General features: G+C 44.6%; 1 protein-coding gene across 4 annotated transcripts in view; it reads left to right on the top strand.

Annotated features, from left to right (window-relative positions):
- The window catches only part of myo5aa (myosin VAa), a 239,045-nt gene that overhangs the window by 151,789 nt on the left and 73,524 nt on the right, over positions 1-13,732 (top strand). For all 4 annotated transcript variants that reach the window (XM_085968661.1, XM_085968658.1, XM_085968660.1 and 1 more), the window contains 4 exons: positions 582-707; positions 3,423-3,506; positions 9,984-10,133; positions 12,640-12,737. In XM_085968661.1, the coding sequence (XP_085824787.1) occupies positions 582-707; positions 3,423-3,506; positions 9,984-10,133; positions 12,640-12,737 (458 nt within the window). The remainder of the gene's footprint in view (positions 1-581; positions 708-3,422; positions 3,507-9,983; positions 10,134-12,639; positions 12,738-13,732) is intronic.

The raw sequence follows: 13,732 nt of genomic DNA, 5'->3' as shown, positions 1-13,732 counted from the left end.
TAGCTAGTCTCCTGCCTTGGTGTCGAGCTTCTTCAGCGGTTCAAATTGACCAAAATCTAAGAAATATTTGCGTCACTATATTTCAGACAGCAGAAGTCTGGCAATCCTTGTCCAGCCGGTTTTGACAGGCTTGTTCAGATGTGCAAGGTCTCCTCCTATGTTCCCAGTGGCCCAAGTTATGATGGGGCACGGTAGTCAAGTGGTTGTGGTACTTGACTAACAGTCCAGAGCTTGTGAGTTCAAATCCGACTATGGCAAGTTGGCAATTCGAATTCAGTAAATCTGGTAATTTGTGGGCTGGCAACAGATAAAATAACCATGAAAGCTGCCGGATTGTTGCTTTACAAAAAAAAACAACTGGTTCACTAATGTCCTTCAGGGAAGGGAATTATTTGACTCCAATCCCACACTATGCAGTTTACCTCCGGGCAACTAAGCCTTGCCCGACAACAAATATAAAATATTCATCCCTAGACTTTAAAATAGTTTTCACTTGAGATTATATAATTTTTGTTCTAATTTCACAAAAGCACATTTTGATTCTCATTCATGACTGGAGTTTTTCATCTTTTTACATTAAGATGCCCAAAGGATCTGATGACACATGGGCTCAGAAGCTGTACAACACTCATTTAAACAAGAGTGCGTTGTTTCATAAACCACGCATGTCAAACAAGGCCTTCATCATCCAGCACTTCGCTGACAAGGTAAAAGGACTTTCTAATCATATTCGCCCTTGTGAAAGTGCGTGGATAACATTTTAAGAGGTGGCACTTTGAAGCTTGATGACCAGTTGGTGATAACCATAGAAAGCTGTGTGTGTGTGTGTGTAGGATTTTTATCATTTCTCGGAGATTGTGCACAGAGCCTCAAAGCTGAGGTTTACTCAAACACAGGCATCTGTGACGTGAGGATCCTAATCCCTTTGATTCTGGCTGCTCAGTTGATCCTTGGTTGTCTAGGCAGCTTTGATACTTCTTTGCTGCCATAACAATTATTCCTAATCTCTGTGTGGACATGTACGGGGCCTTGGTTTAACGTCTCATTCAAAAGAATGAAAGGGAAACTAGTTAAGTACACGAGGGAGAAAGCAGTAGAGGGGTCAGTGCCTTCAGGAGAAAAATGGAGAGAAACTAAATTGGCTGAGCCAATTGATTTTTTTTTAAAAACTGGCACTCTTGGACAGTGTTGGTCTAAGATCAGTATGCCCCCCTTAAAATCCATTACAATTCTAACCAAGACACTTAAAGCTGCACTTTAATGGGGTCGCCCATGTCTCTCTTCCTCTATACTGGCAGATGGGCAAATCCTGTGCCGCCTGTAATAAGGGTGAGGGGATTATTTTCTTTGTATGTCACTAAATGGTATCAGTACTTTGTTTATGGTGCTAACTCAAGTTGAGTGCCTATTCTGAAACAATTGCATGTATTTACTTACATTAATGTGCCCTGGCTGTATTTAAGCAGATTTATCTGTCTCCTTCCCCCCCCAAAGCTGGTTCAACCTGGGTTGCAGTGAGGCTGCCTTTTATGGGTATTGTATCTTTTTTAAGAATGTTTGGATCTTGTTGGCGAACTTCTAAGTTGAAACCTGTAACACCCTCGGGCAGAAATACGGAATTTGAAATTGCCCAAAGAATTGTTTAGTTTGAATTTTATAAGTATGGTGTTGTGATGTTTACCACTCTAAGATCAATAACATTTAACAGCTTTTTCGCTTCTCGCTGCTACCCTGCGGGTCTCTGTCGTTTATCGTTTTGCTCTGTCAAGCACCGGCATCTCCCCTATTTCTGTTTTGAATTTATTTTAACCGAGACCTTTTTCAAGAAGGTCGTAGAGATTATTCATTGAAATGTATCCTGTGTTCTTCCCACATTTACAACAGTAATTGACATGAATCTTGTCATTCATGTGGAAATGACTTATGAAGTGATACTGGGCGGCCTGCTGGTGGCGCTGTCCAGGGAGAGTATAAATACTCGGGCACGGGCCCAGCTTGCTCATGACATTCTTTAACAGGAACTAGTGAAGGACACAACTAGGTCTCCATGTTGAAAAACAGTTGATTAAAGCCTTGTTTAATACTCAGACCAAGTGCCAAGTAACATAGAAACATAGAAGATAGGAGCCGGAGTAGGCCATTCGGCCCCTCGAGCCTGCTCCGCCATTCAATGAGGTCATGGCTGATCATCCAAATTCAGTACCCGGTCTCTGCTTTCCCCTTGATCCCTTTAGCCTTAAGAAATATATCCAACTCCTTCTTGAATATATTTAATGAATTGGTCTCTACTGCCTTCTGTGGTAGAGAATTCCACAGGTTCATCACTCTCTGGGTGAAGAAATTCCTCCTCATTTCTGTCCTAAATGGCTTACCCCTTATCCTTAGACTGTGACCCCTGGTTCTGGACTCCCCGGCCATCGGGAACATCCTTCCTGCATCTAGTCTGTCCAGTCCTGTTAGAATATTATAAGTTTCAATGAGATCCCCTCTCATTCTTCTAAACTCCAGCGAGTATAAGCCCAATCGACCCAATCTCTCCTCATACATCATTCCTGCCATCCCAGGTACCAGGTATCAACCTGGTGAATCTTCGCTGCACTCCCTCCATGGCAAGAACATCCTTCCTCAGATAAGGCGACCAAAACTGCACACAATACTCAAGGTGTGGTCTCACCAAGGCCCTGTACAACTGCAGCAAGCCATCCTTGGTCCTGTACTCAAATCCTCTCGCTACGAAGGCCAGCATACCATTTGCCTTCTTAACCGCCTGCTGCACCTGCATGCTTACCTTCAGCGACTGGTGCACAAGGACACCCAGGTCTCGTTGCACTTCCCCTTCTCCCAATCTATTTCCATTCAGATAATAATCTGCCTTCCTGTTTTTGACACCAAAGTGGATAACCTCACATTTATCCACGTTATATTGCATCTGCCATGTTTCTGCCCAATCACCCAACATATCCAAATCATACTGGAGTTTCTCGACATCCTCCTCACAGCACACACGCCCACCCAGCTTTGTGTCGTCTGCAAACTTGGAGATATTACATCTAGTTCCCTCGTCTAGATCATTAATATATATTGTGAATAGCTGGGGTCTAAGGACCGATCCCTGCGGTACCCCACTAGTCACTGCCTGCCACTCGGAAAAAGACCCGTTTATTCCAACTCTTTGCTTTCTGTCTGCCAACCAGTTCTCTATCCAAGTCAATACCTTGCCCCCAATCCCATGTGCCTTAACTTTACACGCTAATCTCTTATGTGGGACCTTATCCTAAGTAATTTTCTTACGTCAGTGACTACACTTCAAAAGTACTTCATTGGCTGTAAAGCGCTTTGAGACATCCGGTGGTCGTGAAAGGCGCTATAGAAATGCAAGTCTTTTCTTTTTCCTGATGAATACTGTTGGTTGTCTTTAACAGGTTGAATACCAGTGCGAGGGATTCTTAGAAAAGAACAAAGATACTGTTTATGAAGAACAGATCACGGTACTGAAGACGAGTAAGGTGAGTGCAGCTAACCTTCTGAGACACCTCACAGTTGTAGGTGTGAAAATCTAGAACCTGTTATGACCTGGCTCTAGCATTGCAGAAAAATGGCACATTGTGTGTTATGAAACATAGCAGTCCTGTCATAAAACTGCATCTCATCCGGCTATCTGTGTGAGCAATGCTACAAGGGATAACTAGAAAAGATCATATTCTAATTTGTATTTCTCTCCGTGCAGGTGTATGAGAACGTGGCGCGAATGCAAATTAAAATAAATGGCATTCTCACATTTTTTAATTAAAAGACAATTTTGGGCTTTTTTTTTAAAAGAAAGAAACCTGGAAATCCCATGATCCAGATTATGAGAACAGAATTTCAATGGGGTGGGAGTTCCAAATCCAGGAGATGGAATAATTTAAATATTCGAGGTGGGTGTGCGCAGTGGAATAGCATAGGTGCCCACTCTACAGAAGAAGCAGATCAGAGTGACGCCCTGCTCTCAGAGAGAGGGCACCCATGGGTACGATCAGGCCAAAGGGAGAAAGTAATGATTCAAAAAATGTTCCATACTTTTGATCTTTGGCTTGCTGAAACAAGGGCGATTGATCTTTCTGGTAGTGATTGCTGTTAGCCTTTGTAGCTGAAGGCCCCATTTTAGGCCTACAATGGGAGCTCTGCCTACTCTCAGCGAATGTAGGGCCGATCAGGGGCATGCTGGGCAGAATTCCCAGGGTAGCCTGGGAACGACCCCAGATGTGACCTCAAAAGTTGTTCTGTGATGTAATGGGGTGGGCACAAGAAGTGCCTGTACCCCAGGGAGCACAATTTCTCTGTTTGTACCTCAATGGGTGGAATCCTGACCGTTCTGGGTCCTGCCAGAATCACATCCCAGTTGCCTCCTCCTGATTCGCACATTTGCTCCTGTAGGCTTTTCAAAAAAGAAGTGATTTAATGAAATCCTGATTACAATATGATTACCAGTCGATGTCATGGGTTTTTAAAGTTAGCCGTCGACAAAACTGAAAGTTGTGGTTAAATTACAGTCACGAAGTTGATTCAGAGAGCTGCGGGAGGCCCATGGGCTAATCGGAGTTTAATAGGGAACCGCACATCCGTATATTTTATAAAAAGTAAAGAGACCTCCAGATGATGACATTGACTTGCTAGCTCTCCCCATCCCCCATGGTCCAGTGTGTAGTTAGGTTACACAGAGCAAAGTGGTCCCAAGCTTAATCCCTGGTCTGTGCGGAGTTAACTTATCTCCACTTGGGCAGCAGTACAACTGGTCCTCAACACACTGGGTTAGGGATCACAGTAAAGATTGGCATGGATTCCTGTTCCTGGTTGCTATCTGGCATCCCCTGTTGGAACTGAATATATGGACGCTGGGGCTGGAACTGAATATATGGACACTGGGTGAGGAAAGGATCAAGCCTCGACTATAATAGTCCCTGTGGGTCAATAGCCCACTGGCACTTGGTGTCAATGGATCATGCATTAACGTTGGCTACTTGGAATCGGTATCAAGGGGCAGTGGATATTTGTGGAACCATATTTTAGCGAGGAGGGTAGAGAGAAAAATTGGAATAGCTGGACGTTAGGCGCTTTGTATTTTTTTGTTGAGTTTTCTGACTTAATGCTGATTGTTATATTCCTTTTGTTCTGTTTGATGCACACTGATGTTTATTCCTCAGAAGGTAAAAGCCTTTAACGTTTCCAGTTTGCATTGCTGGCTGTTGCATGAGATGGAGACCCCTACCCCTGCAACTTCCTAAAACCCAAAAACAATGGCGCTTGAGATATCTGCTGCATGGCAGTAATGAATCAAGGAGGAATTAACCTCCTCCCCACCGTCACAATATCCATCTTATTTAAAAATCTACAGTATTTAAAATGGTGCATGCATAGTTTGGCTCTCCTTTGGCTCAGTTGGTAAATTCAGTACCCGGCATGGTACTGAGTCCTTCAGAACCGGAAGGTTGTCGATCGATCCCGTTGTCTGAGCTCCTCTAGCATGTGCGATAGCAAAATACTGCAGATGCTGGAAATCCGAAATAACAACAGAAAATGCTGGAAAAACTCAGCAGGCCAGGCAACATCCGTGGAGAGAAAATAGTCAATGTTTCGGGTCAAAACCCTTTGTCAAGACTAAAGAAGCACAGGAAAGGACATAGATTAAAAGGCCAGTGTGGGGGCTGGGAGAGAACTAAAGAGAAGTGAAGAGACATTAAGAGGTATTCAAAACGAGACGAGATGGTGATAGGACTAGTGGAGACAAAAGATGGCTCTAGATTAGGTGTGAAATGCGCTGGCAGAATGAGAGACAGCTGCCATGTGGGAGAGAGAAAAAGGGGGGAGGGCCAAAACAAAGGTGTGGATAAAAAATATAAGTAAAAATGTAATAGAGGCCGAGGTTATGATCTGAAATTGTTGAACTCGATATTGAGTCCGGATGGTTTTGAATACCTCTTAATGTCTCTTCACTTCTCTTGTTCTCTCCCAGCCCCCACACTGGCCTTTTAATCTATTTCATTTCCTGTGCTTCTTTAGTCTTGACAAAGGGTTTTGACCCGAAATGTTGACTCTATTTTCTCTCCACAGATGTTGCCTGGCCTGCTGAGTTTTTCCAGCATTTTCTGTTGTTATTTCCTCTCGCATGTGGGTGGGCGGAGCAGGGAGTAAGGGCAACAAATGGCCTCAGTGCTCTGGGCTAGGGAGGAAATATCGGCTGCAGCTGTTGGATCCTGATCAATACCCAGTGAGTATTGCTGAAAAGTGCAGGTGTGTGGTTGTGAGGTGGGGGCAGAATTGGCCTCGGTGGCGATGCTTCCCACTGCCTCCTCTCCGTGGTCAGCCAGCCTACCAACGCGTGGATGAAGACCACTTGGGTGAAGTACTGGAGGGCACGTGGGACTTAAAAATTCATACCCTAGCACAAGTCTGTGCTTTCAGTAGAGAAGGGTTGTAATTTAGAGGGCAGATACAGTTCATAAAATGTATTCAATGTTTGATGAGTACAAAATAATTTTAAACACAGTAACATAATAGCTTTCTGTTGCATAATAACAATTTACTGCACTCTGGAACTGTATACTGCGTGATGGCTTTGCTAGTGTTCCAGGTGTGCTTAGAAATGAGTGGGTTACAGTGAAGTTGGGAAGCTCTCTTCTATTAAAATGGTAAGTTGATCTTGCACCACTCCAGCCTCCCGTATAACCCTGGAGGCAGCAGTTGTACTGTTGGAACTGGTATACCATCTTTGGAGCAGTGCGAGTGGATCACAGATAGGTTGCCTGTTCGCGCCGCTCCAAGCTTAAACTCTGTTCCCTCCCACTGCTTGCAGGTAAAAAATTAACCTTTGAAATCACACCTGGGGGAATCGCCTCTCTTCTGTCATTCGAGTCTTAAAAGGCGGTTTTGCTAATGAAAATTTCAAGTGGAAATAAGAGAAGCTAACCTGTGGTCTGATCATCAGTCAAATGCATTTATTGAAAATCAGTTGAACCAGCGATGCATATGAAGTTTAAAAAAATCTGAATGAATGGGTTACAGAAACTCAGAGTAGATTAAGCATTGACTCCACGTTTCAGAACAGGCCTACAACGCACTGGTTCTATTTATGAGTTAGAGACCTTTTTCCACAATGTACATTAAAGAAATGTACTGTCTGACATGGATGTCCAGGGTCTATTGTACCTGTTCTGGGGGACTGTTGTGTTGGACCAATTTTCTTGTGCTCCTTGGAGAATTTGACATGCTTCTATTTTCCATCTGACATCAGCCTGTCACACTCTGTACAGGTTATGTGTTGTGGGGTAGAGGAGGGAACTCGTGAGCCTTCAGGAAGGGACACCAGACTGATTGGCACTTCTTCAGTTCTAGGTGGATTTGTAATGGTTCCCTTGATGAAATGAAGTTTATGGGCTAGAAATTGGTTATAGCCAGGAATGGGTGGTGGTAGGACAAAAGATGGTGAATTAGTGCCAGGTGAAAATGCTCTAGACTGCACACAAAATTCGTTCTCGCTGCTCAATCAAATGATTGGAGTCTTAAATCAAGTCTAAAAGCCCAAGCTCATTGGCGTTACACTTAAAGGTTGGACCAATATCGGGTGCAGTCTAATCGCAACTCGTGATTGCCACAGGCTTTTTTCACTACTTAAAGGGGAGGTTCAATGATGCTGCAGCACCTCATTCTCAGCGTTGTTGGTTGTGCAGCTGCCTCAACAACCATAAGAAGGAGGGCAAGGAGAAGGCGCACTTATTTACAATTCTTCATGGCAGATTGCCACCCCAGGGAGAGAGCCCACAGGTTTTCCCATGAAGCTTTGGAGGCCTTTGTTTTAGCGCTGGAGAGAAGGCGGGTGGTCCTGTACCCACCAACTGGCAGGAGGCCCTCGCCACAAGTCTGCCACACTATGTGGAGGGAGGTGGCACACCACATCACTGACCGCCCGTCCAGAAGCCCGACTTGTCCGGCTGCCTCCTGTTCCTTGCCGTCTTCCTCCTCACCGTCTTTCTCCTCGTCCTCCTCCCTCTGCACACATGTTCCCATCATTCTCGCTGCCTACGCTCCCTCCGCCGTAGATCATGAAGGGCGAGGTGGCATGCTGGTACAGCCCCCCATTAATCTTACCAAGTGTTGCAGTTTGAGCCTTTGAAGCATAAATGTAGCTACTTTGCACTTGCTACAAGACTCCTGATACAAAAGAACCTTGAAATTACTCAATGAAACTGTTGCAGTAGCTGAAACTAACAAAAAGCCACTGAAACTGCACTAACCTGACAGGTGCGAGTGATTACTGATGATCCCTTTAAAGAATGTCCCGACAGCCAGCTTCCTGGTGCTGCATGCCAGCTCTCCCTGTCGGTATTTACTCCAGGTGGTGGGGTAAGTGGCTAAAAGCAATTTGGGAAATCGGGTGTTCAGTGAGCGTTGCACACTCACTGATGTCACAATCTCCCTGACGTTGAGGTCCCCGGCGATGGCGGTTACCGGCTGCACTACGGAGGGGGGGGGGTCCCGATTTGGTGTGCGGCGCTGGATTCACCTCGCCCTGTCAGTACTGGTCTCGAGGCTGCATTAGTGCCGTTTACTGGCACTAAGGGAACAAAGTTTTCCCCTTTATTTAATAATGTACTGTTCAGGACCTATTCATAACACAGCTGGAGAATAGGTTGGAACTTCGCAGTGTCTAGTTTCTCCAGAATTTGGCAGCGGACTATCCAGCGGTGGTCATAGAGTCATAGAATTATACAGCACAGAAAGAGGCCCTTCGGCCCATCGTGTCCACGCCAGCCATCAAGCCCTGTCTATTCGTTTCCCATTTTCCAGCACTTGGTCCGTAGCCTTGTATGCTATGGCGTTTCACGTGCTCATCTAAATGCTTCTTGAATGTTGTGAGGGTTCCTGCCTCTACCACCCTTTCAGGCAGTGAGTTCCAGATTCCAACCACCCTCTGGGTGGAAAAGTTTTTCCTCAAATCCCCTCTAAACCTCCTACCCCTTACCTTGAAACTATGCCCTCTGGTTATTGATCCCTCTACTAAGGGGGAAAGTTCCTTTCTATCTACCCTATCTATGCCCCTCATAATTTTGTACACCTCAATCATGGTCTCTACAGATCTGATCCAGTTCACCTTAGAGTTGGGTTGTATCTTTAATGGCATTTAGAAGCTATAGCTTGCAAGATATTTGGGACGCTATAATCAAGATATTCCCCCAGCGGCCAGGGGGAATCCAAAACTAGGGGTCATAAATAGAAGATATTCACGAATAAATCCAATAAGGATTTTAAGAGAAACATCTTTGTTATAAATCTCATCATCATAAAGAAACTACTCATGAAATAACACTGGACGGCCAGCTGATGGCGCTGTCCAAGGAGTATAAATACTCGGGCGTGGACTCAGCTTGCCCAGGGATATTTTGTAAGACAGGAACCAGTGAAGTACAACTAGACCTCCATGTTCTGAAACAAGTTGATTAAAGTCTTGCTTTATACTCAAACCAAGTGCGTAGTGAGTTTTATTACATCAATCTTTATCCAGAGAGTGGTTAGAATGTGGAATTCATTACCACATCAAGTGATTGAGGCAACTAGCCTCATTTAAGGGGAAGCTAGATAAGTACATGAGGAAGAAAGGAATAGAAGTATATGCTGATAGGATTAGATGAAGAAGGGTGGGCGGAGGCTCGTGTGGAGCATAAACACCGACATGGACCTGTTGGGCCGAATGGCCTGTTTCCATGCTGTAATTTCTATATAATTCTATGTAGTATAATTGGGATATCAGTTGAGGGCCACAAAGCCAATCATAACTTTCTTGAGAGCCATTTATAGAAATGCTGCCCCATGGAATGATGGGAGGTGGGTCTGTGCCAACATCAAATACAATATCTGATTTCTGTGTGACTTTTCAGCACAACAGTAAGGACTTGGGGATCTGAAATGATTTCTGTTTTAACTTTTTGTTGTAATTTGCACAAAACCAGTTAAATCTGCTTGTGGAGCTTTTCCAAGAGGAGAAACCAGTCACCAGCCCAACTGGAGGACGGCCTCCAGTTGCCAGGGCAACTGTGAAATCTGCCAAGCCGAGAGCGCTGCAGCCAAGCAAAGAGCACAAGAAATCGGTGGGACATCAGGTAAGTCTGAAGTGGCTTCTGAAAGAACAGCTTCCAAGTGTATGCATTCATAGCTGTTCACATTTGTGTATTGCTGCTGAACTATACTGCAGGGTAGTGGTTATATTACTGGACTAGTAATCCAGAGGCCTTCACTAATAATCCAGAGAATTAGTTCAAATCCCCCCGCCCAATGGCATTTTGAGAATTTGAATTCAGTTTAGAAACATAGAAGATAGGAGCAGGAGTAGGCCATTCGGCCCCTCGAGCCTGTTCCGCCATGTAATGAGATCATGGCTGATCATCCAAATTCAGTACCCGGTCCCTGCTTTCTCCCCATATCCCTTGATCCCCTTAGCCTTAAGAAATAAATCTAACTCCTTCTTGAATATATTTAATGAATTGGCCTCAACTGTCTTCTGTGGTAGAGAATTCCACAGGTTCACCACTCTCTGGGTGAAGAAATTCCTCCTCATCTCTGTCCTAAATGGCTTACCCCTTATCCTTAGACTGTGACCCCTGGTTCTGGACTCCCCCGCCATCGGGAACATCCTTCCTGCATCAAGTCTGTCTAGTCCTGTTAGAATTTTATAAGTTTCAATGAGATCCCCTCTCATTCTTCTGAACTCTAGTGAATATAAGCCTAATCGACCCAATCTCTCTCCATACGTCATTCCTGCCATCCCAGTTTGGGGGGGGAAAACTGTAAATAAAAAGCTGGTATCAGTAAAAGTGACCATGAAGTTGTTGGTCTATTGCATAAAACGCACCTGGTTCACTAATGTCCTTTCGGGAAGGAGATCTGCCACCCTTGCCTGGCCTATGTGACTCCAGTCCCACACCAACATGGTCGACTCTTAACTACCATCTGAAGGGGGCCTAAGCCACTCAGTTGTATCTGACAGAAGGCCTGCCACCACCTATGGACAATCAATGCCGGCCTCGCCAGCAATGTTCCCTGCAAGCTGCACTTTGTTCTGCGCGGCCTGTTTCTTTTAGTGCGTGGTCCCTTTAAATTTCCGCGCGTGCTCGGTATTTACATTGGAGAAGCCGGTGAGCGGCCTGCGCGGGACCTTGCCCATTACAGCTTAGAGGGGACATTGCTTGCCAGTGACGCTCACACGCCAAGATTGGGGGAAAAAAATGTATGGCCTGATGGGAGATGCATAAACTGACTGCTGAGGGTAGCAGTATTTTGAGTGGAGTGCTGGGTCTTTTTTTTTTAATCTACTTGTTTATGTTAAAGTCCTGAGTCTCCTCTTCAAGTGGAACATCCGGGGTGGGCGCCTGCGCCCGCACTAACACCAATGGGGCACAGTCCTGCAGAGCTGGTGGGGTTTCAGATTGGAACCTTACTGCTCCGGTGGAGGGTGCTGGCAGACAACAATCCAGAAGTTGCTCACTCTCTGCTGTTATCCGACCAGCAATCAATGTCTCTTGGTGTACTTGGAAGGAATGAGCAGGAGTTCTGTGAGTGATGAGCCTCTGAGCAACGTCACTATGGGGGGAGGGCAGCTGTTTCTCTCACCTAACCCCACCCCCACCCCCCTCGGAGCTGTGCAAAAAAGGTGCAGGCTTCTGCCCGAATTATTTCAGTTGGCGTTACCCTGGGATTTCAGCTGGGGTAAGGGGTATTGCTGTGTACAAGAGTCTGGAACCCTGTGGATATGAAGCATGAAGCAATTAGGGTTGTATTCTTGGGGCAAAATGCCATTGTGGTTTGTAACTAGCACTACCATCATTATTGCTTTTCCATTGTCTGCACCTGCAATCCATTGGATAATACCAAGCTGTTGTGTGTGAAGAGCTATTCCAATTCTGCGAAGAGGCCCCAGTTACTGTACTTATAGGAATAGAGGAGGGCGGCTCAACACCAAGAGTCATGTGAGACACTGTCGGCTCCTTTTGTTCGCAGTTCTTTATGCATTCTTCTCTTTTGTTTTTATATGTTATTTTCCTCGCTTGTTTAGCGAGGAAGGCAGGTAGTTTTCTACCTGGTTTATGTCACTGCTGGCTGAAAAGTAATGACTCCCTTTCTCATTTTCAGATTTCCCTTTTTCCCCCATTGCTGCTTTTGTTTGATTTCAGTTGCTCCCGTATTCCAGTTGTGTGTACCTTAGTGACTCATAAATGGCCTGTTACATATTTTATTCTCTGCTCTGCATGCACCATTCGGTGACTTGAGAAGATGGGTATGCAGCCTGTACTCCGGCCTCTGCCAGTACTACTTGAGAACTGGCTGCTGGGAGGCAGATGAACAGAACCAGTGAATGATGCCCGTGAATTTTTCCAAACTCTCCTTCCCAAAAAACAGGAGTGTCTTTGGTCAAACAGACTTCTGACCATGACTCTCGCGCTCACTTTTGAAGTCACTTGGCCAAGATAGTGGAGGGCACAAGGTAACCATGGAAACCCCAACAAGGAGTCAAGGCGGGGAGAAAATGAAGAGAAAAAATCCTGGCATATTTAAGGAGAATGTTCCACCAATTTTGCTAATTAATATTGGTTTCATATTCATTTGTTGCAGTTCCGTAACTCCCTTCATCTGCTGATGGAAACCCTTAATGCTACAACACCTCACTATGTGCGATGCATTAAACCCAATGACGAGAAATTCCCATTCACGTAAGCCAAACTAAATGTGCTTTCATTCTCACCTTATTAACCTGTGGCATTGTGTCTGTTGTGGTTGTTTGTCACTCTGAGTCTGTAGAATGCTTTATACCTTGTAATTATGCAAGCCTTGTACTCGACCAGCATTTGTGTTGGGCTAAACTAAAAAGTTGTGTAAATTGATCCAGAATGTATTTATGGTTTCTTTTAGCCAACAAAAAATATATCCTGCGAGTGTTGCTGGGTCTCGATCAGAATGTTGCGGTTGCTGTGTAATACAGTTTGATGCTAGTATATTCGTGACAGACAATACATCTTTGAAGCCTCCAGCCCACAATCACAGGGGAAAGTGAAGGTTGCACAAAGAACAATTTTATGACCTTCTGGAGCCTTCTGGACTTAACATGGAGTTCAACAATTTCAAACTATAACCTCGGCCCCTGTATTTCTTTATATATATATTTATCTTGTTTTCTCGCATGGTAGCTGTTAATGTTGCTGCCATCATCATTCACACCTCATCTCGAGTCATCTTTTGTTTCTTAACTTGTCCCATTACTTCAATTCAATTCGCTTTATTGGCATGACAAGGTACATCTTATGTTGCCAAAGCATCGAAAAACATTTATGGTTGAACACATAAACGCAGATCTATCCATACAGTGTATAAACAGATATATCCCTGAGTGTATAAATATACATTCATATAATTTGTATATACTCTTTTCTTAGATTTAATGGTTGTCCCTCTGTTTATGGCAAGCTGTAACATAGTGTGCCGCTAAGGTTACACAATTTCTCTGTTCCCCTAGTAGGTATGGGAGTTTTTGGTTGTCATTCAAATTTCTGAATTCAGGGCATATTACCTCTCCTTTTGCCTCGCACCATCATCCCTTTTGTCAGTCAATCTCTCCTGCCTTCCATCATATCACAGACCTTCCCATTATTCTTTCCGCCCCTCCTCCCTGCCCCTGCTTAAAAAATCTTTTTTCTCTAACCTTTTCCAG

This window comes from Somniosus microcephalus, chromosome 27 (genome assembly GCF_052327205.1).
Source record: "Somniosus microcephalus isolate GS21.2 chromosome 27, FLI_Smic_1.0, whole genome shotgun sequence".
NCBI lineage: Eukaryota > Metazoa > Chordata > Chondrichthyes > Squaliformes > Somniosidae > Somniosus > Somniosus microcephalus.
The sequence above is the reverse complement of the archived record's forward strand: the minus strand, read 5'-3'. Positions and strand labels throughout refer to the sequence as shown.